Source organism: Heloderma suspectum, chromosome 2 (genome assembly GCF_057233095.1).
Source record: "Heloderma suspectum isolate Gila_16-S chromosome 2, 16-S_ref, whole genome shotgun sequence".
NCBI lineage: Eukaryota > Metazoa > Chordata > Lepidosauria > Squamata > Helodermatidae > Heloderma > Heloderma suspectum.
In genome coordinates this window covers 214,577,971-214,605,181 of record NC_139459.1, presented here as the reverse complement: position 1 = coordinate 214,605,181, position 27,211 = coordinate 214,577,971, and the positions used below count along the sequence as shown (strand labels likewise).

The window sequence follows — 27,211 nt, the reverse complement described above, 5'->3', positions numbered from 1 at the left end:
TTTGCTTAACCTAAAGGCTAGGCAACACTTTTTGTAGAAAACATGGGTTTTGTCATCACAATTCCCATTTCTCCCCTGCAAAGTGGTGCCAGAAGGGTGATTTGTAGGGGGGGGAAGGATGGATACTGGGGTGTGTAATCCTTTCTGCACCTGCCTTTTTCAACTTACAACACCTCCCAGCTTCTTCTTCCCTCATGACATGACAAACACATACCTGGGAATCCCTGGCTTGGGGGAAAGCAATTGTGCAGTGGTTCACGTGGGGAAGGGGTGAAGCCACTTATTTATACATACATACATACATACATACATACAATTTATACACTACCTTTCCACCCACAAAATGGTGCTCAAGGTGACTAAAGTAAAAACAAAAACAAAACCCTCATAGCTAAAAACTATAATAAAACAAAATACATCAAATATACATATAAAAACACATCCAACATTACAGAATAAAAACACACCCAACTCAACAGACCATTTTACAAACTGAAGACCTGCTGGAATGGAAACCTCTTTGCCTGCTGGTGGAAGGACAGCAGAGAGGGAGCCAACCTAGGAGGGAGTTCCGTGGCCTGGCGGTAGCCACCGAGAAGGCCCTCCATCACAAACATGCCTCGGAAGGGCCTCCTGGATATTGCTTTGCCAGCCCCCCTGACATTTTGTAATGGAGGAAGGATGGCCACAGGTCCAGAACCATGTCTTCTCCCGAAAGTGTAGATTGGCCCTTGTTGATTATAACAGAAATGCCACCTGGTGGCTAGGAGGTGCCAAAGCCCAGTACTTACATTCCCCCACTGTCTGAGCATCGTCAGACCAGGATCCCGTTTTTACAGAATTGTCAGGGTGAAACAAGGCTGCATAGAGAACATGTGCTCCGTATTGCGATACAAGGAAGCAGAGAATTGTTGTTAAAAGCCACTTGCCTGTCTTTGGTCCTCCAAAATCAGCCATCACCTTTTGCGCTCCCTCATGGCTGCTCCACCCTCCATGCAGCATCCAAGATATTTGCAGGACTAAATGCATAGGGCTGTATCCAATATTAGTCCAACTTAAGTCCCATTCATTTCAATGGGTCTGCTCTAAGTAGGAGTGACATTGGATACAACCCATAAAATATGAATGGGGAGAGGGAGGAATAACATGCTCCCAAATGTTTGGGGACACACAGTGGAAAGGTGCCAGGGATCAGCAATTGGCCACATCTCCCTGTTGTATGACCACTTTGTGTTTAGAGATATGCATCTTCCCTTCACACTTATGTGTCCATCATGGGAAATGCCAGTGAGATACTATGGGATGCAACTACATGCTGGCTGAGGCATGCCAGGAGTTGTAGTCCAACACATCTGGAGGCACCAGGTTGGAAAAGTTTGGTGCAAAGTGTGAAAGGGCTTTCAGATGTCCCACTTTGGCTGGTTCTGATATGTGGCTGGCTCTGAAAGGTCCATTTGTATTCGGATCAAGTGTTTGACAAGAGGACAGGGTGGGGGGTGGGATCCAGAGCAGACTGCAGAGCAAACAGGTTGTTCTCCAGCCTACTGACCTCACCACCAACTCCTGCGTGCCTGACTCTCTCCTCTCCGACAGGCACCAAAGCAATGAAGGCACCGTTGGCACCAAGTGCCCTTTTGCTCCTCTGTCTCCTGCTCCAGGCTTACTGCAATGAGAGGGATGTGGAAGAGACAGCTGGAGCAACACCGTCAGCACCACCCCAGCGTCACACTTCCAGGTGGGTCATGCCAGTGGAGCCAGCAAGCCACAGGATGCCCCCACCCCCAAAAGCAGCGCCTTTGCCCTTGTGCTGTGGAAGATGATCCCGAACTGAGCCACTTGACTCGGCTCACTCACCTGGCCCTCTGATGAGAGATACAGTATATACCTGGGCAGCTGCTCTGAATTGTAACCCTTTTAGCTAGAACTGCTGACAGTCAAAGAAATAACTTCGTGGTGTACTTCAATGCCCAATTAACTTCATCAATGTGCATCTTCGGTGCACAGTTAATGCACAATTAACTCTATCACTCTGTCCCACTTTAAAGGAAGCCAGAGGCTGCTGGGTGATGATAATGGCTGTGGAGGAGTTGTAAATGATTGCAAAAGGGGCCTTAATGGTTGCATCATAGGCACAACATTAAGGTTCCTTTAATCAGAGGGAGCATTCCACCACCAACGTGTGTCTTTGGACTTTCAAAGGACCATGTTTTTCTAGGTCTCTTTCCACCCCTGCAAATTACTATAGCTCCAAGGCTTCATCCAATCTTTGTTTGGCCTGGTTGTTGCTGGGAATGTTAGGAGCAAAGGGGTTTGGTTTTGTTTTGGACTTTGTGACTTTGTTAAGAACTGTCCTGCAGCCTTTTTTTTTTGCCCTTTCCTTCTCCAACTGAAAGGAGCAGAAATGCACACCTCTGATTGATTCAGGTGTAATTTAAATAGAAATAGAAACACAGTACATTTCACCATACTGTGGAAGACTGTGCCCAGGCGAGCGGTGTGCCTGCGTATTCGGTCTGCTTCCCAGGTGCTCACTGTGAATGGGCGACAGTTCTTCTGGTTCTTTATCTTTAAACTGGGATTGGACAGGACAGACCTACAAACAGAGGAGGGCTGCAACTGGAGGATAGTCCTCTGGCTGCCCTTCAAAGAGAGGACTGTCTTCTGTCAAAGAGGCAGCTGCTACAACAATGTTGTGCCAACCCATTCCTGTTCACAGGAGAACCTTTTCACCTGTTATTAAAGAAATTAAGATTATTTAGATGCTGAGCAGGAAAGTGGCTTGTGGGTTCTGTGAGTCTGTTTCACATCACAGTGCTGCATGCATGCCACCAGATTTGAAACACTGGTGAAATGCTCAACCGATGCAGCGTCTGGTATACTGAAACTTCCCACTCCCCTGCCGAGACTGCAAATCATCTGCCAGTGTAGGGTTTCAGAGGGAAGCCTCCTTCAGAATTGTGGGGCCCTGTGCTAGAGCACAAGGGGAAAAGCACCAAGAAAGATCGTGCTGAAGCGGCACGCCGCCAGCCACCTCCCCTCATGAATAACTTGACAGTGACAGGAACTAGGGGACTGTGTCAACTGATTCCTGGAGCAGTGAGAATTTTGTCCACTGTCCTGGCTAGAGTATCAGCTGTTCCTGTAACAGGCCAAATATTGCTTGCCCAAAGTTGGCACAACATTGTTGTAGCAGCTGCCTGCTACAACTCCTGAGTAAGTAAGGCACTGTACCTATTTAATAGGTGCCACTGGAAGGCCTGTCTGTCTCGCTGACAGATGCAGCACCGGGAGAGCTGACTGGCATCACCCCAGGGCTGACGTGTGCAGAGTGACTTCAACTGTTATAGCACCCCCGGCCCATATGTTTGGGGCAGGCTTTGTTTCCATGATGTCTGAACTCTTATTATTGATCTTAAAGGGTTAAGATTTTCTTGATCTCTCTTCAGTTGGGTTGGCTTTTTCCATGCTCTTGTTTCCAAGTTTCCACCCAACCTCGGGTGGCCAGGTGTCCTCTTTGACAGAAGACAGTCCTCTCTTTGAAGGGCAGCCAGAGGACTATCCTCCAGTTGCAGCCCTCCTCTGTTTGTAGGTCTGTCCTGTCCAATCCCAGTTTAAAGATAAAGAACCAGAAGAACTGTCGCCCATTCACAGTGAGCACCTGGGAAGCAGACCGAATACGCAGGCACACCGCTCGCCTGGGCACAGTCTTCCACAGTATGGTGAAATGTACTGTGTTTCTATTTCTATTTAAATTACATTATCATAATTCTTTCTAAATTTGCATCTATACCTACCAGTCAGCATATACAAGTGCTATGCAAACCACTGTCCGCTTCTGTACTCTTTGTTGGTGATGCATCTCCTCTTCTTTGTTGGCTGATGACTTGCCACCCTCGCCCGACGGTCACAGAAGGCCTCACCTCATCCACAGTGGATGGAGCAGGGCTGTGGACGGTGAGCACCACTAGCCACCAGCGCATGGATAGGATGGGATGAGGAGGCTGCCCTGGCTGCACCGCCTCCGCCGTCCTGACATCCCACCATTGCATCGTGTGTGCTCCAACTATCCCTAACAGAGGCCGTTCCCATTTTTCTGATGGTTGTCCCTGATAAATCATTGCCTTCTGGGGAGATCTGGGGTGATGCTTTCCACAGATTTGGTTCGTGTGGATGAACGTGCTGCAATAAAGTTCTTCAGGTTTCCTTCTCCTCCCCAGAATCTCTAGACAACAACTCTTTAAAGGAGGTGTGTGGATGCATCTGGAATCTTTTGCACATGCATCTAAATTAGGGGTGCACAACCTTTTCGGCCCTGAGGGCTGCATGTGATTCTGGCTTGGGGGTTGGGGGCTGCATGCATGCATACACACACACATATACATGTGCATGTACAGAGGTGCACACATGTGCAGACACACACTCGTATGCGCACCTTAGTGAGCCTAATTAGCTCCGCTGCTTCCGTACTCTCATTGGCTCCCCCCCCCATGGCAGCACCTGATTTGTGCAGATTGCTGCTATGTAAGAAATAAGGGGGGAAAGTTTTGCTTTGAAAAGGAGTCGCACAGGCCCTGTGGGCTTGCCTGGCTGGCTGCTGCAGCATTTCCTTTTGCCAATGGGGCCGGCCAGGCTAGGAGGAGGAGCCGCAGCCGCGGCAGGGTCAGGGCTGGGCATCCTCTGGGCCCTAGGCAGCTGCCCACTCATGCCGACCCCTGAAGCTGGGCCTGCAGCCTGCTCCAGAAACCAGTGCAGGACAGATGATGTGGTGTGAGAATAGGATTGTTCCATGTACCAAAGTATCCCTATTCTCTTCTATGGAATATTGGAGAGTATGCTGCTGCCTTTCTCCTTTTTGCATCTGCAGATCTGCAGATGACACAGAATTGGGCGGGATAGCTAATACTCTGGAAGACAGAAATAAAATTCAAAGTGATCTTGATAGGCTGAAGTGCTTGGCAGAAAACAACAGAATGAAATTTAATAGAGATAAATGCCAAGTTCTGCACCTAGGAAAAAGAAACCAAATGCACAGTTACAAGATGGGGGAGACGTGGCTCAACAACACGACAAGCGAGAAGGGTCTTGGAATTGTTGTCAATCACAAGCTGAATATGAGCCAACAATGTGATGTGGCTGCAAAAAAGGCCAATGCTATTTTGGGCAGCGTTAATAGAAGTATAGCTTCCAAATCACATGAAATACTAGTTCCCCTCTACTCAGCACTGGTTAGGCCTCATCTGGAGTACTCTGTCCAGTTCTGGGCACCACACTTTAAGAAGGATGCAGACAAACTGGAGAGGGTTCAGAGGAGGGCAGTGAAGATGATCAGGGGGCTGGAAACAAAGCCCTGTGAGGAGAGACTGAAAGAACTGGGCATGTTTAGCCTTGAGAAGAGAAGACTGAGGGGAGATATGATAGTGCTCTTCAAGACCTTGAAAGGTTGTCCCAGAGAGGAAGGCCAGGATCTCTTCGCGATCATCCCAGAATGCAGGACATGGATTAATGGGCTCAAGTTACAGGAAGCCAGATTCTGGCTGAACATCAGGAGAAATGTCCTGACTGTTAGAGCAATACAACAATGGAACCAATTTCCTAGGGAGGTGGTGGGCTCTCCCACACTGGAGGCATTGAAGATGAGGCTGGACAGCCACCTGTCGGGGATGCTCTGACTTGGATTCCTGCATTGAGCAGGGGGTTGGACTCCATGGTCTTGTAGGCCCCTTCCAACCCTACTATTCTATGATTCTTCTTTCCCTTTCTGTTCTCGCAGATCTGGACGATTGCTGACTCAGTTGCAGGTACAAACCCAGCCTGTTGGCTATTGTTGTCAGGCAGCTCCATGGCATTCAAGTCATCTTGGGGATGGCTGGGGAATGTGTCACATGGATGCCTACATACCTGTTTCCTTCAACTGCAAATTGAGGGGCCATCCAGGCTGGGGCTGGGGTGGAGGGAGTAGCGATGGAAAAGAGGGTGCCCCCACTGCAAATTTGGGACAAATGTCCCAGTCAACTCAGGTGAAGGCCCAGCTTGAACAAGGACAGGGGAAGGTGGAGCAAGTGAAAAGAAACTGATTGTTTACTTGTGGCTGATACACATGTCCCATCTCAGTCTGACTCTCAGCCTAGCCTACCTCACAGGGTTGTTGTGGGGATAAAATAGAGAGGAGGAGGATTATGTATGTTGCCTTGGGCTGTTTGGACGAAAATGGGATATAAATGCAATAAATAAATAAATAAATTGTGATCACAGAATAGGGACATTGGGGTATCTCCCAAGGCATGGAGGTTACTGAGATCCATGTCTCCTTTTATCCTGGGCTGGCCCTATGATCCAGCTTGTCTGTGCTGTTTCTGCCTCCCAGGGCTGAGAATGGCTATGAGAAATACAGCAAGCAGCCAAGAGGTTCTGAGTGCGTGCGCTGCTGTGATCCTCCTGAGCGCTTCACAGCACGCCCTGTGTACCTGCCGTTTCCGCAGATCAACATGACCATCCTGAAAGGTAAGCGGTAGCGACTATACCTCTATGGATTCAGAACTTGGGCTACAGGGAAAGCGGGGACTCTTGGAACAACGAGCAACAAGGAAAATGGGTCAGAGAGGTTAGACTTGCCCCCCTAGTATCCCTGAGCCAGGCCTCCCTCTGGCTTGCTGGGAAAACTACTGTTCCTGCTTGGTTCTTTCCTGATCCGGGACCTGAAGCCAGCAGATAGAACATAGCATTGCCAGATCGCAGTCCAAAGATCTGTTGTCAGGGCCAGCTCCAGGTTTGAGGGGCACCCCTTGGCAAAGGGCCCTCTGGGGCAGCAGCAGCAGCACTCTGATCAGAGCTAGGCAGCTCGGGGAGAGCCATTTTAATTTTCTTCAATATCCCTAACACAGCATTGCTCTAGGGCACTGTCAGAAATTAAAATGGCAGATCCTCAACATATGAATATAAGAAGAGCCCTGTTGGATCAGGCTAAAGGCCCAACCTGGTCCAGTATTCTATTTCCCATAGAATGGCCAATCAGATGCCCCAACAGGAAGCCCAGAAGCAGGACATGAGCCCTATCGCACACTCCCTCTTGTTCCCCACCAACTGGTGCTCAGGGCTTCTCCACATTGGGCTTTTATCCTGTGATTGAGATTGGTTACTCATGGATGTTTGTGGGTCCCTTACATTATGTCAACCTCCAGCGCCTCTTTTGTGGTTTCTTGCCATTTTTGCAGCTTAATTTGAAATGGAAATAATGAGCTAGTAAAAAGAAGTGGCTTGAATTGCTTTGAATTTGTCTGTGTAAAGAGGAAGTGGCGCTATGACAACAGTGCCATCTAGCAGCTGTATAATGAAACATATGAAATTTGCAGATAAAGGCAATCCTCCAAAAAAATCTAGGAAGTGTGTGTGAAGGAGCCCTTCTTAATCCCGCAAAGAATCCGGAAGCAGAAGCCCCAGTAAAGTTGTGGGATAAAAACCTGATGTGGAGAAGCTCTATGAGGCATGCTGCTTCTGATCACAGAGGTTGCATGTAGCCATCATGACTAGTAGCCATTGATAGACCTGCCCTCCGTGAGTTTTTGTCCCCTTTAAAAACCGTCTAAGCTGATAGCCGTCCCCACATCTTGTGGCAGTGAACTCAGCTGCCCGATGCTGATTGGAATACCAGAAAGAAAGAAAACTCTGGCGCCCTGGCAACTGCCTGAGGATTTTGCATGCTGATGCCAGGCCTATTCTTTGTGAATCTCCCACAGCAGGAGATAACGCAGTCATGGCTTCTTCGGCCAGTTCCTCCCCCGGGCCCCAGTGTCTGCCCCGCCCATTGTGTGGCGCACCTGGAGTCCTCTCTTCTTCCATTACATAAATCCCGCTGGTTACTGCAGATGGGGGAGGGGGTCAGACCACAGAGCCAGAGGAGGGATGGGCAGGAGACGTTGCAGCTGCCTTGTCTCCAGTTGTGTCAGATAATTTGAAGCTTCCTGGCGGATCTCCAGGTTGTGCCCTGGCAGCCCTGGGTTCCATGCAGGGGTAGAATCATGGCTCACTCTTTGGGACCTGTGGCTTTGCCCATTCTCTGGAATGCCCTCCAGCCTGAGCAAAACTGTATGCAATTAGCAGCTGGTTTGCAGCAGCAGTGGGGTTAGATCTGGGAAGCAGGGGTGAGCTTGCTTTCAGTCCCTATGCTTCGGTCATGGGGTGGGGTGGCTGCCTTTGGAAGAACCTTTGGGTTATTTAGATTCCAGAGAGGCCGGTTTGGGAGAAATTTCATGAGCTAAATAAATTCTCTGGCCTGAAGGAGTTTGTTTTGATAATTTCATCCAAGCTCCTTTCTTACCCAGGCCAAGGGAAACCGCCAAATTAGCTTTGAGTCAAACCCAAGACTCCAGAGGTTGCATTGGGACATGGCCTGGTTTGGCTGGAAATACGTAAATGATGTCTTCAGAGGATCCCCCTATATTGCTGAACCCCTAGAATCCTCCCAATATATTTTAGGGGTGGCTGCAGCTGGAAAAGTATGTGTGTGTAAGATCCATATTTGAAAACATTAAAAAACCGAGAAGACATAGATTTGGGTTCCTCCCCCTGGTTAAGTGTTCTGATCCCCTACCCCATGTTCAAAAGTCAATAAATCTAATTAATATATTTTAACATTTGGATTCACTCAGATCACATTCTTATGTCATATGTTTTATCCAAGCAGAAACTTACAATTTTGCCTTTGAGTTTGCTTCAGGCGAATTTCAGTAGCAGTTCTTTTTAATACAGAAGACCATTTGCCAAGTGATCACTTTATGTGGCAGACATACATCTTTCTAGTGCCTGCCCATGGAGCAAAGAGGATTTTACCACACATCTGCACCTACTCTGAAATCCAGGGAAGTAAGGGCATTATCATGTGTGGTAAATCTAATCCCATCATAAAGGTAGATATGGCATTTATTAAATGATCACCCAGCAAGGGATGGTACTGGATTGACTGGATCATTTTCCTTTCAGACATCTCTCCTAAGAGTTGATGGATATGATTATTTTGCTTATTCGTATGTTATATTAAAATGTACAAGCTGCTGTTTTTTTCTTTTTTTAGTAAAAAAAGGCAATCTTTCTAGATGACCACATCAGCTGTCTCCCTTGAACACAAAGACTGGGTGCGCACAACATGACAGCCCATCGTGGGTAACAAGCCACGGTGGGTTGTCATGTCATCCAAACCTGGACCACTTCCTACAGGGTGGCTTGTTCATAGGCAACAAGCCACTCTGACAACCCATGGTTTATTCTACTCATGATGGGTTGGCATGTTGTCTGAACCCAGGGCAGCCAACCCATCCTAGGTTGCAGGAAGCAGCGACTGAGCTGCTTGGCAAGAGTGGCAAAAATCACCCCCACTCTTGGTGATTGTGCCTGCCTGTGTTGCCTCAAGCCTTCCTCACCAGTGACTGCCCCTGCAACAATGCCCAGGGGGCACTTTGCAGGGGCAGTCACTCATTCACCAACCCCCTAAAAAAAAAATTGGGCCCCAACATTTGCCCAAATAGGGCCAATGATATATATTTTTTATTTTTTTCAGCCCCTAGAATTTGCACAAATGTCTTTGTTATTTTATTATTATTCTCCCCACCTCCAGTTTTTCACAGTTGTAAAAGTGCGCACTCACAGCTGTCAAACTATATATAGCCTTGCCTTATCTATTGCCTTGTATGTTTCAGCTGTCAAAGGGAATAAACTGTATTAGGAAACATACAAGGTAATTGACAAGATGAGACTGCATATAGGCTAGTATAACAGCTGTTGACATTTGACAGGTTGGGGCGGAAAGGGGACCAGATCAGCCCCTTAGCTAAGTTATGCTCAAGTTTTGAAGTGTGGAATTGACCATTGGGGGGAGGGGGGCACTTGCATTGCACACCTCCCCGAGTCTCCAGCTAGTGTTTTTAAGAGTGATCTAGGGTCCACCCCATTTTCACAGCTGCCCTGTTACTGCAAATAGGAGCTGTGAAAATGGGGTGGACCCTAGCTCACCCTTAAAACCACTTGCTGGAAATTGAAGATGGGTTCTGCTGCCAAGTCCCCTGGGATATCTGCTGGAGCCAGGTGAAGGACCAAAGGTGAAGGAATGGAAGAACAACCCATGGTAAGCCCAGTTGTGTTGGGCTCACTGTGAGTTGTTCTGCAGACAACCCACATTGCATGGCTTATTCACCAGGGTGGGTTATCGTGATGTGCGAACTCACCCAGAGACAGGATTCACATGATCAGTGGGCCGCTAAGAAGCCATGGTGGCTTGTTACCTATGCTGTGTGTGCCAGTTACATGCTGGGGGAATTTGCAGAATTAACCATGGCAGTGCAGCTTGTCCTACTGTGCAAACCCAGCCAGGGTGGCTTGTTGCTGTGGGTAGCAAGCCACCCAGAACCTATGGGCTGTTGTGGGGGTCAGGGTGGTTGGCTGAGTTTGCACAATATGACAAGCTGCACTGCTGAGGGTAATTATGCAAATCCCTCCAGTTGGGGTGTGTGTATGTGTGTGTGTGTGAAATAAGCCACCGTGTGTTGTCAACTGCCTGCCGATCATGTGAACCGGCTCAGGGGCCGAGGATGTCTAAGTTGCAGTGGTGCTCAGTTGTGACCTCTTTATTACGCAGGTGAGAAAGGGGACCGTGGCGAGCGCGGTCCTCAAGGCAAGGTGGGCAAGGCTGGTGCTGCAGGGAGCAAGGGCCAGGGAGGCCTCAAGGGGCAAAAGGGAAACGTTGGGTCTCCAGGGGAGTCGCACAAGACCAACTATGCTGCCTTTTCGGTGGGCCGGAGGAAACCTTTGCACAGCAATGACTACTACCAGACGCTTGTCTTTGACACTGAGTACGTGAACCTCTACGGCCACTTCAACATGTTCACGGGCAAGTTCTACTGCTATGTGCCCGGCATATATTTCTTCAGTCTCAATGTGCACACCTGGAACCAGAAGGAGACCTACCTTCATATCATGCACAATGGGGCTGAAGCGAGCATCTTGTATGCGCAGGCCAGTGACCGAAGCATCATGCAGAGCCAGAGCCTCATGCTGGAGCTGCAGGACCAGGATGAAATCTGGGTTCGGCTCTTCAAGGGTGAGCGCGAAAATGCCATTTTCAGCGATGAATATGATACATACGTTACCTTCAGTGGGTACCTAATTAAGCCCAGCTCTGAGCCCTGAATCTGCAGGCAGATGGACAACATACTACTAAGAACTTCGCCAGGTTCCATCCTTCTAGTGCCTTCCTGCTTATTGATTTTTAACACTACTTATCTGCCAGAACTCACTTCCTAGCTTTGAAGCCACCTATGTTACTTAGAACAGAGGTAGAGAACCTCAGGCCCAGGGGCCAAACCTCCTGGTGTCCCATTCCAGCCTCCCAGAGTTCCCCAGATGACCCCAACTCTTTCCCCTGGCCCCACCCCCTTTCTCCTGAGTGCCGATCATTTGATGGATTCCAGCTTTTGCACCTGTTTCCCCCCATTCTAAAAGGTTGAAATGCCTCTCCTAAGGCTTAAGTGCTGGCAGTATGAGCTTTATGCTAAAAGATGCTGGTACTTTTGGTATTTTAGACCCACCTTTTTCCTTTGGCCTGCCCAGCACTGGACTGCCACTCCCAAGAGCTTCTCTGAAATGGATTCAGCCCTTGGGCCGAGAGAGGTTCCCCACCCCTGACGTAGAACTTTATCCACATGACACTATGGCCTCATTTATCTTGGACAAGGCTTTCCCCCTACATTAAGTGCTACCCCTTCTTCCCACCCCAACAGCCTTGAGCATGGCCATCTATACTCCCAGATCTTCCCATGTGCTAATCTAACTTAACTATTGCCTTGACAGGACTATCAAATTAACCCATCAATTCCTCTTCCCTACTGGGATTCACATCCTTAATCATAACTGCACTTCCTTTGGATGGGTCTCCTTAGACTGATTTCTGATTTTATTCTTGCTTTACAATCCCCAACCCCTGAATTCACATGGGTTGGATTCCTCACCCCCAACCCTTAAATCATGACTGCACTATCTCTGTTCACACCCACCTCAAGACTTAGCCTTCTCCTGCACTGATTTCTGAATTCATTCTTAATTTTGAGGTATCTCCCAATTTTGAGTATCTCAACCTTGCTCCTGCCTGCTCAGCTCAGCCACTCTCCCTGGCCCCTGATCTCACTGCTGCCTGCCAGTCCCTGTCCCCGGACTTCATCCACTGGGTAAGAACCTTCTCCATGGCACATAACTTAGGGTGCTTCCAGATGGAGGGCTCTTAGCACTACTGATGAGAAGACATTGTGCAGGGGTTCCATCTTTTTTCCCTTAGTGGATTTTCTGTGGTAACAAAAAAGATGGAAGAAGTAGTGGGAAAACACAGGAGCGTTCCCAGTGGAAGATGTCGTTGTCTGGACCCATGAGGCAGGGCGATAGCAATATAAAAGCCTCACCTGGAAGCATCGTTAGGGCATAACCCTATGTGTGTTTAGACAGAAAAAAGTCCCACAAGTCCCAGCATTCCCCAGCCAGCATGACTGGCTGGGGAATGCTCAGAGTTGTAAGACCTTTTTCTGTCTAAACATGCATAGGATTGCACCCTTAGGCTATCTTTATCTGCTATTGACCTCTGACCTTCAGTCACATTTAACAGGATGAGCCGGTGTGCATGCAATGTTTGGGAGCCTGTGGGAACAAGCGAGTGAGCCCGCTGGCTCCTGCCCATTCACCCACTCCCGCTTTGCTAAAACAAGCCAGGGCCACCTTGTCCCTGGGTTGTTCTCCATGAGTGTGAACTCAGAACTCTGGGTTGTTAAGGGAGAAACAACCCAGAGGTTTAACCCATGGTTTGTTCTTAGGTGAACATTCTGCATTGTTTTTATCTCAACAACCCAGCTGTTTAGCACAGCGGAAGCAGGCAAACAGTTATCAGCCAGCACACTCACTCACCCCTTGCGCTCCCAAACCACCATTACCTGTGGGTTGTTCATTGCATACAAACTGGGTCTTTAAGACTCTGAGTTTTCTACAATGAATCAGTCCCTTTGTTTCCTCTTCCCAGATTTTATCATGATCCTTAATCTGCCTGCCCCATCCACGCCATTTAATCTACCCGGGCATTATATAAATACCTCCTGCCCTTGGTAAATATTCTTGCTATTATTCCGTATAACACACATTAGTACATACATCCCCTGCCCTATATACTGAGCCAGTTTGGAATATGAGGCATTGCTTCCCATCTTATTGGAGATATGGTACGATGAAATGCCAATTTCCTTCAGATGCTTCATGTTCTATCAATGTATCCATATTGTACTGGCACCAAGACACCAGCTTCACCAGCCATTGTCTCCTATACTGTAAACTGCAGCCCCAGTGCTTTGGTATGGAGTCTCATGCACCACAAATGCCCTGGGTCGAGCTCAGTGCTATGCTGAACAGGGTTCTGTGGGCATCAGAGCCTCCTTGCTGGACAAGGATGGCTTGCAATGTCCTACCTCTGTCTACTGTTGTAGAAGAAGGTTGCCAGCATCCTTGGCCCTGAAACTCCTCTGTGTTGAGGGGAGTGCACTAAAATATGAACTTGCCCCTGTAGCACAGAACAGGTAGAAAGTTGTACTGATCTTCAACATTTCGCTGTTAAACAGAATAGAATCCGGCTTGCTCTGTCTTTCGCTTGGAGGAGGCTGAACAAATCCCTCTGATCCTGCTCTATTCCATGAGTACCAAATGCCCCCTGTGCACAACTGGGCCCCAGCATGTCCCACCACAGGGATCCCTACTGGATAAGTCCAGCAGATTCCAGCAATGACTCCAGAGGTTGCTCAGGGCCACACAGGCATGACAGTATTCACGCAATTAGTAATCACGTGAATGTCGGTTTGTTTTTAAATAAGTAAACAGCAGATGCAGGAGGCCTGATCCAGATCAGGACCCTGGTGGGGGATGGGGATGGGGGAGGGCTTTAACCACCCCCACCCACTGTGGTCCTGATCCAGATCAGGACCCCAAAGACTGTTCTTTGCATTGGAAGGAAAGCTTCCACTGACGTGAAACAGAGAAGCAGTTGCATAGTTTCCATTCCGGACAGCCCCCATCCTTTCCTCTGTACGCCACAGGAAGCTGCCATGCCCTGCAGGCTTGTCGCTTGGCTAGATCTGCTGATCAAGCCTCGGACTTGGGGGAAGGGGGTGGCATGTGTATACCGAGGTGCTCACTCATTCTGCCTTTGCATTAAACATACAGAAGCAATTAGGATCACTAGGCAGGCTGGTGGCAAAAGTTTCCTTCTACCCTGCTTTTTTCTCTCCTTCATGTGCAAGAAATGAGGGCATTGGACTCAGTGCAAAGAGTCAGAGATTCTCCCTATAGGCTCTCATTAGTGCACAAACATCCTGTCCCCCAAAGTGTGAGTGCGCAGCCTCTGGAAGAGCTAACTCTTTGTATGGTAAGGGCACTGTTTTACACATGAGGGAAGAGCTCCCAAGGGTTTTAGGTTGTTTGCCCAGTTAATCTGTAGCACCGTGGGGAAATAAACCAAGGCCTCCTGGAAATCCTGCTTTAAAAATTAGGAAATCACGATTCATACCAATGTTATCATTCTGGTGTTCTTAAAACATGTGCAAGGAGGAAGTCGTCCGAAAATGGCCAAAAATGCACATCTTTGAAATTTGGTCACACTGCTTCAGGGTTTCCCAAACACCAGAGGTTGGGTTTCCTGACGGCAGTCTTCGCCATGCCTTGGCCTAGCCCTTGTTCAAGCCAAATACACAGCCCAGCACAGATTTGTTGTGTCTCAGTACTGGCCACCTTGACAGCACATTCTTAGAAACTGGGAGTGGGGAGATCTGGAGAGAGGTGGAGAAGGAGAGCTTCGGCTATTGGGCGGTATAGAAATGAAATGAATAAATAAATAAATAAGGAGCAGGCCGCTGAGGTGATGTGTGCTAATGCTATTATTGGCAGAAAGATGTGAAGCAAGGAAAGGATGAAGTCACCTGCTTGGGGGCCAAGAGAAACATTTTGGGTGGCGGACTTTCATGCTTAGCTGCTGGAATCCAGAGTGGCACATGTTAATTAGGCACAGAGCTCCATAAAATGTCCCATTTCTCTTGTATACTGGTACGAGTAGCAATTGCTCATGTCTGCCACTAAAAATCCTAGCCCTCAGACATGTGTACATGCTCTACAACAGATATATGTGCACATACGACAGTGTACAGAGGGTCCAGGTGTATTTTTTGTATACCGCGCAGGGAACGTGTCAGGTGAGAAACAGCATGAACGTCAGAGGCAATAGCCATGTAATCAGCTCTCATCATTACAGCAACATCTCACGTAGCAGACCATCCAGGCCTCCTTGACAGATTGCCCTTGGTGTTTCCGCAATCTTTCATGTTGTATTTTACAGGTCACAAATCCAGAAAAAGGACGCCCTTTTTACTGTATGCACATCACATCCTTTCCAAAAATAACAAACCAAAACTTTGCCAAACTATTTCCCTCATTAAAATGTAATATACAACAAAACATGCAACCAAATTATTTTTTGAAGGCAAATCTGGTAGTCAACAACGCACAGGCAACATGGAGGAGAGCTAAGGCTTGAGCGTCAAGTGGCTGCAGCAGAGGATGTTCTTATCTCCAGAGGCCTACACAGGCCTACATGCAGCCCAAGCTCTCAGGACACACACAGAGTGAGGGTATATGCCTCCAGATCATCGATGAATGTGTTTAATCTTCCTATGAAGCCCCTCTGTCCCCTTCCTCCACCCAGCAATGAGGTTTCCATGGAGACTGACCATAATAAATAAGCTTCCCTCTGGGAGCCATTGTTTGCATTTAGAGAGGCCATGCCAACTCAAATCCAGGTCTCCTTTTTTAAAAACAAACTATGCTGAATCCAAAAGGGGTGCTTTGAAAATCCCAGTCCAAGGAGCAGGAGGTTCCCACTAGGGGCCCCCAAAGTGGCCACACACCTGAATATTCCCGAGTGCTGGGGCCAATCCCTGCAGGAAATGTGAAGGGGCAGGTAGCTCAGTCTGATTGAATGTCCCGAAACTGAATTTAAGGGACAGTCCCATCAGGTCCTTTGGTGTCCATGGCTTTATAACAGGAGTGCAGAACCACAGGTACAGGGGCCAAATCTGGCCCTTAGGAGGCCCCGATCTGGCCCTCCAGTGTTCCCCAGGTGGCCATGCCCCCTCCCCCTGGCTTCACCCCTTTCTCCCAACTACTGAGCATTTGATGGCTTCCTGGGTTTTGTGCAGACCCCCCCCCCTTCTAAATGGTTGAAATGCTTCTTCTAAGGCATAGTAACAGGCAGAAAGATCTTTAAGCTAAAATATGCTGCTTGGAGGGGTGGGGTATTTTGGCCCCTCCCCTTGTGCCTTTGGCCCCGCCCAGCACTGGAATGCAGCCCCAAGAGTTTCTCCAAAATGGAATACCGCCCATGGGCTGAAAGAGTTTCTGCACCCCTGCAGTATAAAGTGATATGGCCCTGTGAGCAGATTCATCTGGAAAGGTTAGTTTAGAATTGGCAAGCTTCATATTGCACACATGGCAAGTTAGATCAAGACCATAGATATGAAGTTGTAAAGTACGCACTGTATGAGTTAATGTGTGGAATGAATATTGTGAAACTACTTATGCAATACAAGGAAATACATGATGCACAGTTCAGAAGGACTCCGTGAACCCAAATCTCATCATATGAAAATTTCAATGTTGTTTATTATTTTTTAATGAAATAGAATAGGTATGGAAGTTTCATATAAGCTAAAGTGGACTACAGAGAAGGATTTAAAATCAAGGACCTCACACCTTCATCAACCTTATTTTGTAGGTTGAAGGGGTAATGGAAAGCTGCCAGACTGGTTTGAACTTGTTAAAAACAGGTGAATCATGTTAATTTCCTAGTGCAATTGTGTGAGATATGATGTAATCACTAGCTCAGATCTTTAGGTTCATACACAGGAAAGGCTTGGAAAGGAGATGACAGGTGCAATCCTATGCATGTTTAGACAGAAAAAAGCCCTACAACATCCAGCATTCCACAAGTTATAGAACTTTTTTTTGGTCTAAACATGCATAGGATTATGCCTGAAATCAAGTTATTCAGTATCTCATAAGGGTATGAAGACTTGCATCGTAAACTCCCTGTGTACAAGTGAGCAACAGATCAGATAAGAGAGGAGGGTCTCCTTCACATGGAGCTTTTATCCTGTGATTGAGATTGCTCCTTCACGGAAGTTTGCGGGCTCTTTACAGGACACCATGACCCTCCTGCGCTAAATGCCCTTTGTTCCGTTTTTAAATAGATCACAGATAATGAGGTATCAAATTACCCTGTTGGGTTCTGCTTCAGTTTCCACCGTGAAAAGAGTTAAAGTGGCAAGAACAGGAACGAGATCAATAAAAGATAATGGAAGACTCAGATGGGGGGGGGGGAGGAAGCGTGTGTAAAGGGAGTCTGTTGTGATCCTGCATTTAAAACAGAAGCAGAAAGCCCCATTTTAAATGCAGGATTTTAGGCTGTTATAGAGATGCCCGAGGTCAAAATGTGTTGTTTTTAAATTGTTTATTCTTACAACGAATTGCTGTGCAAGCAAATAAATTAATAGGAGCAAATGCACAGGTAACTTGAATTGCAACAACAATGCAAAGAGGCCCAGGACAGTGCACCAGCACAGCTGTGTGGAGCAAAGCTAATATCCCAGTGCCAGCTGGGCCCTTATGGCTTGATGTGGGGCAGTGGTGGCATGCAAAGCTATTACACCACACAGAAATGGGCCGGGTAGTGTGATGGCTTTGCATGCCATCGGGGGCCATTTGCATGCCATCCCAGGCGTCCCCCTAAAACCCTTTTGGCCACCATAGAAACAAAGCCATCTCTGCACAACGCTATGTGCTGAATATACTGCAGTAAGCTGTTATGAGAGGAGTGTAACTGACAGGCAACACAACAAGAAGGGATTGCCAGGGTTTTGTCCATGATGCACCAGCCACTTTGAGCTCTGTGTTGACTACATGGATGTATAGGACAAAAGTGCAAGAAAGATGAGCTTGGAGGGACACTGTAGTTTAGAAATGCATTTTTAAAAATCTGTATGCCTAAAAGCCAACCAATCCTTTGTGTTTTCTTGTACTATAAAGTCTGCTTTATAAAATGTGTTTGTTTAATCCAAATGTCTGCTTGTCTTTCTCCGTTTCTCTTAATCAGCCCAGATGTTATGAAAAGCAGGTTTGGTGGTGGTGATGGAATGGGGAGGGGAAAAAAACCCTGACTTGATGGCGAAGTCACAATGTCTGCACGTTCAGAGTCCCAAGATGAAGTCTGCCAAAATTTCTTTGACAAGTGTGTGTCTGCATGCGCCAGGGCTGGCACCAGCAATAGCTCTGGGATTCAAAATAGTCTACCACCCATCCTGCTCACTGTTTGGCTTCTGCCTGGCAGGGCCAGTCCAAGACATTTTGCTGCCTGAGGCGAAGGACAAGATGGCGCTTCCCCCCATTCCATGTACAAACACTGATTGGACCGGCCGCTGAATCTCTTTAACCGTGGTGATGGGACAGCGTCCTCCACCGCACCTGAAGACAGCAAGCTATCTTAGGGGGCGCAGGGCAGGCCACATGGCTCACAGCTCTCTCCTCCAACACCTCACTGCCACCTCCCAGCATTTCCCTAATGTAGGGCTGGCCCTGCTTCCTGGCATTGCAGTGCCATTGGGATCTGCACCCAGTGCTTTTGCATAAGAATCTGCAACAGGTGGTCAACATCTTAGATCCCCCCCAAATACAACGCCTGACGTTAAATCTAAGATGGCCGCTGCCCACCACAGATCAGAGCCAACTAGCAGCTCAGCTCTCTCCTATCCAAAGGCGAGGCTGCACTTCAGGGAGAGGGTGAGGGGCTGGTGGTGGCAGCAAGCAGCAGTGCTGATGGCAGCGGGGGTCAGCAACCCTGGTTGGCATGGGGGGCGCTGGATGGGTCATTTGCAGCATCATGCTGAGGGCCCAGTAAAGTCTGGTGCTAGTACTTGTGTGCCGAAATGTCGTATGTGTGAGTTCAGATTGCAGGGGGGGCAGGGGGCCCACTACAGCCTGCTGGCCCAGGGCCCATCATGGCCTTGGTTAGCCCATCAGCTCAGTGAACCTCTCCCTTCATTTCTCTCACGCACAAACCCGGGGGCAATCAACAACCCATGCAGTTTGCAGCTTGCACAGCCAGAGCTGGTGTTCCAATGTAACCTGAGTAAGAGCTGCCAGAGGGACTGTTGAGCCAAATCAGAAATTCTTCAGTGCTTAGACTGCGCTTTACCGCTTCACTGAAAAGCACCTTTGTGAAGGCCACCAAACGTGCAGGCAATATTTGTTTTTCACATGAGGAGAAGGTCTTCTTCGTCTCTTCTCTTCACTTGTGTCAAAAGCTAAGGAGATTCTGCTCTCTCCGGTGAAACTGGGTGATGCTATTAATGGGATTTCTTGTGGGGAGGAAGCTGCCACTTGGTACCTGCTTCTAATTTCTTTATAAAATCACTCCCCAATAATACCTTTGTCGTTGCTTGCTTAATTTCATTTTCCCCTGTAGGATGTTACACAGAGGCTTTGTTTCTTTGAACTAAAGCCTCTCCCTGCCCCCAAACCCTATCAGTTTGGACTGTCTGGTATGCAAACCCTTCCAGCCATAATGTAGTGTCTGTACCTGCCAAAAAGAAATTACAAAGTAGAACAAAACACAACCAAACAACCCTAATGAAACATCTCATGTGACACATGAGAAATTATGCAATTATGGGTAAGGTATATTGGTTTTATTTTTTTCACATTTTATCCTGCTTTTCTTTTTCAGAAGAAAAACTCAAGATGGCTAACTCAAGAAGTATAAAATATAAGTATATAAAGTAAAAAATATGCAAGGGCCCAAAGAAGCAAATAGAAAGAGCCCCATAGTTCAAGATATTTTGGCACCTGAGATGGAAAATCTAAACAACAGACCCCAGCACTAAAAATATAGTAATACATTAAAGGTGCAATCCTATGCATGTTTAGACAGAAGAAAGGCCTCCCACTCCCTAAAGAAAGGCCTACAACATGCTGGGAGCTGTAGGCCTTTTTTCTGTCTAAACACACATAGGGTTGCCCCTAACGGTGCTAGCCTATGTGTGGCTACTCAGACGGTTGCCCTGTTGAGTTCAATATTGGACTTACTCCCAGGTAAGGGTATATAGGAGTATAACCTAAATAGCTGCAAAGTAGCCAGCTTTTAATAGGTCCCCCAAACCACTGCCTGAGGCATCCCAGTCCTTGTTGGGTCTCACTGTATTTCATTCTCCTTCTGCCAGCAGAGAGGCTCCGCCACCTCACATGGCTTTCGCTCTGGGAGGAGAGGGGTTGAGAGTGGCTTTGGTCCCAGAATGCCAGTGGAAGAAGGGGCCTCGCGGTCTCGCCCCCTCCTTCTGCCAGCCACAGAATGGACAGCTGGTCATGGAATCAGCTGGGGGCGGGGAGGGGCTGTGGATGGAGAATGTTCAAGAAGAACTTGGAATGGCTGCTCCTTTGGATGAACATGTATTTAATACTGTCAGATGCAGCTCTGTTTATTAACACCAGCTCCCAATTCCAGCACTGACCTCAGGGCATCTCATTAGATCTAAGACTTGGACTTTTTTGTTTTCGGGCAGGCTTTCCAATCTGGAAACTAAACATACTCATTCTGTATTTAGGGGCTTCCTAAGCTCCCACCTCATTTTTTCCCCTTGTTGCTCTGGTGAGCAAAGATCTCAAGGCAGCATCATGACCCATTTTCTAGTGTCTTAATGTATGTTCAGGACTTGTATGTAGGTCTGGGCCTGTGTCTTGCAACACACTTTGCCACTGGGTTCTCTTTTATTTTATATTGCTTCTCATATTAGCAGTGAAGCAAGGAAAGGTTTTGTTTTTGTGGCTCTATGTTCAGAGGGGCCAGTCATCTTCATAATCACAGTACGAGGAATGAATGTAAAGCTGACCTGGGCTTCTGTCTCCTCATTTTGGTTTTGTATATAGCCATCTCTCATTCTTGGCATCAGGGGGAGAGAGAGAGAGAGAAAGATGCTTTTCCCAGATGGGTGCTAATTTTTCTTTTAACCAAGGTGATCTTGGAAGGATGTTTGGATATACCTCAAAATTGCTCTTGCCTTCCCATTTATCACCTAACAAATGATCTTACCTTTGCCAGCAGTTACTGCTAGCATTGCCTAGGAGGGCTTTTAGCTGGATATCTTCTCAGAGCACTCTGCCCTCCAAATTTGCAATACTTCCAAATGGATCAGCAAAGGCACACTCTTTCTCCTGAGCCTTCTGCTTTTCATACCATCTGTTGGCATGTTAAACTGGTGCTTTAATCGCTAAGCAAGTAGAAGATCTTGCAACAATTCTGCTTTTTCGATGGGTTTCTGGTTACCAACCAACCAGTACCATATACTGCCTTCTTATTCAACAGTCCTGTGGTTCATCTCACCACGCCAGTGGCCATTATGCTGAAGTTCCTTTCAGACCTGCTCCACCTACACGGAATGCATGGAAGAGAGGGGGAGCTGGACTCTGCTGGCTGGCCTGGCCCTGACATCACAACCCCTGCTAACCCAGGCCCCCTCTCCTGCCCTTTGTGGGTAGAGCTGAATGTCTGGAAAGGAGCACCTACAGGGAAATACAGCAACAGCAGCCTCAGCTGCATGACAATAGCTGTGGAAACTAAAGCTAAGGTGGCCACACCAGCGGGTGGTCCCACAGCATTGCCAGAAACTTTGCTGCCAACCGCCAGTCATGAAGTCACTTGCTGAGGATACCTCCCATTCCAAACTGCCTTTTCTAAACACTTACAAAGGACATGATGGAACAGGCACTTGTCTGAAACACTACTAAGAAAAGGGGTAGGGAAAATGTTTTTTCCCCTGTGGTGAGAGCTGGTTAGGCCTGAACGACTGCAATAATTTAAATAGCACTTATAGTTTACAGAGCATCCTACAACCTTTACTGGTTTTGTTCTTACAATGAGATCTTGAGATGTACGTAGATCACCATGAAACATTTTAATGAGGTGAAGCAGTGGCTGAACGAGTGTGACTAAGCCAAGGCCACACGTGAGCCTATGCCATAGATGGGACTAAACCCACCTTTTCAAGATCCAGGTGAAGGTCTTGGACCACTGCACTCATGCATCCTCATAATGCCAACTCATTTGCCAATGTAAAAGATCATTCCACAATACATCTCCAGTACTTTCTCTGTCAAAAGTGGCTCACCCCTCTGTAAAGGCTACTTCGAAAGGCAAATGCTATCCAACTTCATATTCCTCAAAAACAGGAATGTATTTGTAGTTTATTTGTGCTTGTGCAGCATTTGTACTGTAATTTGTGTAGTTTTTGTCTTCAAGGAGAGCTCGCAAGGAAGGACTGCAAGATTTTATTGCTGCAAGCCTTGTGGCTGATGAGTCCTAAATTCCATCACATTTAGCTGATCTAACTAATCAGTACAGCCAAAGCAGGCTGCTCAATGACAAAAACAGGCAGGACCTACATCAGTTGCTTGAGTAGTCACTTAGGAAGTGGTAGTAAGAAAATTGCAAGCTTTTGCAAGACCCAGCCCAGAGCTATGTACAAGAGTATAAACTGTGTGGCAAGAGAAAGGGCCAAAACAGACGTTACTTTAAATCCCTATCTAGCAGCTGCATCTTTTTTCATTTTTACTCTAGTTTTACTGGGCTCAATCCAGATCAGGAACATAGTGTAGTTGGCTAGAGAGGCTTTTAGGATCCAGATAGGGGCCTCTGTGACTACTTTAGAGTAAAAATATGGGGGGGGGGAGTCACAGCTGCTAGATATGGATTTAAAGTAATGTCTGTTTTGGCCTAGTTTGAAATCTTTTTAAGTTCTACTCAATCTTTAATTAAAAAAAAAATTCCTTTGCTCCAGCATTAGTGCAGCCACAGTGATTACATGCAAAGGCACTAAGCACAGATGAACACAAACCCACTTTGTTTACTGCCGCCACTTTCTTTCCTTCTGCCTGGGGCAGTTCCCAAATCCTGTGAACAGGAAGTTGCCTGACTCGTTTACTGTGAGCAAAAGGTGCCATTTTGTATGGCACCATCAATCCATGGGTCAGAAGTTTGCAATGGCCTGTGGGAGAATGAGATCAAATGGTGCAAGCAGCAATTGTAAAAAGAATTGCTGGATTCAGCCTGAACGAGTTGTGCTTCTTTGGAGGAACCAGGAAGCAGTTAAGGGCAACACCCACTCCTTCTGGCTGGAGGAGAAAGAAGCCCCAGCCTGAGAGAGCTCAACAGGAGTTGGAGATCAGGCACAGCCAGGCTTAAGGCCCCACACACTTCTCTACTAGCATTGAAGTAGTAGGTGGGAGCTATTCCTTGATGGGTCCACAGGAGCCCATTAGCCTTAACTCATCAATAGGGCATCCCAAAATGGCTGAATTACAAAGTGAGAGCATCCATAGCAATGCTGGGCCTGTCCCTAGTGGTAGGTTATTCCATAGTGCAGGGTTAATCACTCCCTTCTCTTTTTTTTCTGGTCCCCTATAGCTTGCTGGGATGGCTACCTATTAGGACAATATGCCATTCTCTGTTACATTCCACTGGGCCTGTGGCCACTTCAAGCTATACTATTGAATCTACTTCCATAGCACAGTGCAATGAGCATAAATAAGACAGAGTCTCACAAAGATAGTAAGGATCAAGGATCAAAGCACATGAAGCTCTGTTAAATCCCAGAGAATGAGGACCTGGGAAGTTATGTGGGCATAACAGAAAGAATGTGACAGAGGCTTTATTTATACCAACCACTCACAAGTTGGAGATGCTAATTTGCTTTAGCACCAGTTCTGTTCATATGGCAGGTGGAGGTAAAGCAAGGTGCAAAGTGCAACTCATGTTCAGCATTTGGAAAGGACAAGAGCAGTGCTATTGGCGCTCTCCTGCTTCCCTCCCTCCACCTACACATTAAGTTTAAGTGGCTTTACTGTGGATGCCAGTGAAGTGAGGAGGTGCAGCAGTAGCAGTCAGGACTCCCTCCCTTCCTGGCAGTTTGGGACTGGCAAAATCAGCCAAAAAGAGGTAAAGGGCCTGGGGGATGGAGGGCCAGGAAGGGATCACTGTAACTCTCATTGTAACATGACAGAGGAGGCTGGGGGATAGTGCCCCTCTTCATGTACGGTTTTTTGTAAGCCTCTCTTAGATAGAACCCCAGACAAGGATGAGGGATCTGGGAAGGCCCCCATGCGCTGGTGGTGTGTTGCAGAGGGACAGGACAGTGGAGGCTGGCTCCTCTCAAGGTCACATCCACCCAGTCTCAAATGCTGCCATAAGAAGGCTGCTTTGGAGAGCACCACTCAGCTAGGGATGTGATCCTTGATTCATCTGTACAGAGAAGGCAAATGGGTTGTAAGGTCCTAGAGCAGGGCAGGGAGGAGGTCTGGGGTGGGGTAGAGATTTTCCATCCAAAGATCCTTTACCACTTGGCAAAAAAAAAAGGCACGTATTGCTAAAGCAGGTATTAAAATGAATGGTGGAAAACTATCTGAAGCAAATGTTGAAAGCACTGGGGAATGAAAACAAACAATAGGTGCTTGTCACAGGGTGTTGGAAAGTTAAGGGCTAAATTGTAGAAAATGCATATAAATGTGTAAGTTTGCATTTTGTTACGCCCAGACAGCCCAATATTCCTTCCTGCCCTCCTTGTTTGACCTGGCCTAATATCCTGAAGTGGGGCTTTCCATTCTGGCAATTTCACAGGCAACTTCCTGTAAGTCAGGAAGTCTTCTGAATGATCCGCTCTTCAGTTTCCCATCTTCAGATGGCACTAGTGAGCTATGCTTCCTGAAGCGCATGCTGTTGCTCTGCCAGGAAGATAAGACCTGTTAATTTGACTAGCTGTTGCTTCCTAGACTGGATCTTTTATAGCAAGGCTCAGGAGGCTTTCCCTCACCCCTTCTATCAGAGGCCACATGCGCGTGCACACACACAAGTGGGGGGGCATCTGGTAGCTGACTGTATCTGTGCTTTCACCTTTGAAGTTGCAGATTGAACAGCAGGCCTGATCTGCGCTTTCAAAGACACCCTCCCCAGGTAGGAGGCTGCCCAGTGCCAGACAGCCTCCTGCCTGAGGAGAGCTTTGCAGGGGCGGACCGTGCCATCTGACAGCTGGCGTCAAGGGTGAGCATTGTTGGGCACTCGCAGAGAGCCACACTCCTGCAGGGGGCCCCACTGCCTGTCTGAGCCTCCTGGCCCTGCTCTTCCTCCTCCTCGTTTGCTCACCTGCCTTCTTGAGGCATGCCAACGAAGACAAGAGTGAGGAAATGGAAGCGCAGCCTCCACTTCCCTGATGCTCTCTCTCCAAGCAGTTGTGTGGGTTGGACCCAGAGGGAGAGGGGAAGTGAGTGGGCAGCAGTGTCTTGGAAAGGAAGGGGGCCACTCATGGTGCATTGCCCAAGGACTCCCCCAAACTTGGGGCCAGCAATGGCTGGCCTAGTGGGCATTTTCAAAGGTGTCCCTCCTCCCTACACCCCAAGCAAGATGGCAGCAGTGGCTCAACTGGGCTTTTTGTGGCTCCCCACCACTCCGGTCCAGAAGGTTCCAGCCAGCTCTCCCCCCCCCCCGAGATCTCTTCCCTCCAAGGTACTCAAGCATCTACTGCTCTCAGTTACTTCAATGCTCTGCTCTGTAAATAGGCGGTGGCAGGTACTAAATTGTTGGGATATTTTAGGGTAGGTTTAGTCCCAGTGGGAAAGCTAGAGCAACCCCAAACCCACTCAAATGGGCTTACATTGTAACCCCCAAAGGGTGCCAGCTTAAGGGAGAGGGATAAGGACTCTCTGAGGGACCCTGGAGTACCTCGTAGTGTGGATGGGTTATTAAATAGTTGTAGCCGTACTGCACTGTAGGAGAAGCAGCCAATGTGTCACAGAGATAGATATCAGAGTACAAAGGACCAGAGGAATGTTAAACTAGAAGGGGAATAAAAGTGCTAGGATAACTGAGGGGAAATATGTATACACACACACACACACACACACACAAATGTAGGGGTCTTTTGGGAACAGAATGGCATGGAAGTCACCAGGGGGAACAATGAGATTAATTGCTTAGAGCAGAATGACAGTCCTGAAAGTGGAGTAACAGTGTCCAGATCAGAACAACAATGTAATGATTGTCTTCAAAGGACAAAATAACCGTGGAATGACAATTCCCAGCCTGAAATAACTGTCCAGAGGGAAATGAAATTCGAATAATAATGTCCAGAGCAGAATAACAATGGAATGATGGTATGCAGAGCAGAGAGGCAGTTCCTGGATACGCTGACAGTGGAATTAACAGGGTCAAGAGCAGAATGTTAGTACTGAAATAACAGTGGAACGACACTCTAGCCACAGGGCACCCAGAACCTCCCACAGCCAATGGTTGGGCTCTGAATACTACTGTCCATCACTGTCGTTGCACCATGTATAGTTTCTGATAGCAAAGACATACCTTTCTTGCATGCCCACGTCTGATATATTAGAAGAAAAAGTGACTCCCCCCCCAAATTACATCCCATTTGCTGAATTTTACATAAGTGTTCTGTTTCCCAGTTACGATTTCCCAGTTTGTGGTCACCAACTCTACATCTGTAGACTCAGTTTTGCACATTTTGCTGTAGCCAGATAGTCTCCTAAAGGAATGTTACTGTGCAGCCTTCCTGGTACTGTCCAAATGTGTTGCACTACAACTTCCATTACTCAATGGCTATGGTGTCTGGGGATGATGGGAGTTGTAGTCCAACACATCCAAAGGGCGCCTGGTTGGGGAAAGAGCGGTCTCTGTTGCAATTTAACTTGCAGCTCATTTAAATATCTTCTACCCAGTGTATATTGCTTTGTCTCTTGCTACACTGAGATTTGTGCTCGCAAACCTGCAGAGTGACTATATTCAAGAGCTTGCCTTAATTCTGTACATGTGATTTGTACTATGAACTTCAGTATAATGTTTATATAGCCATAGAATCATAGAATAGTAGGGTTGGAAGAAGCCTAGAAGACCACTGAGTCCAAGCCCCTGTTCAGTGCAGGAATCCAAGTCCAAGCATCCCTGACAGATGGCTGTCCAACCTCGTCTTGAATGCCTCCAGTGTGGGAGAGCCCACCACCTCCCTAGGTAATTGGCTCCATTGTCGTATTGCTCTAACAGGATGTT

At 47.5% G+C, this 27,211-nt stretch overlaps 1 protein-coding gene across 1 annotated transcript; it reads left to right on the top strand.

Moving 5' to 3' along the window:
• The first annotated feature begins 1,604 nt into the window (after positions 1-1,604).
• Positions 1,605-11,175, top strand: C1QTNF1 (C1q and TNF related 1). Its single transcript, XM_084837695.1, has 3 exons — positions 1,605-1,735; positions 6,365-6,501; positions 10,625-11,175. The coding sequence occupies exons 1-3, from the start codon at positions 1,605-1,607 to the stop codon at positions 11,173-11,175; spliced, it is 819 nt and encodes a 272-aa protein (XP_084693821.1).
• The last annotated feature ends 16,036 nt before the right edge of the window (positions 11,176-27,211 follow it).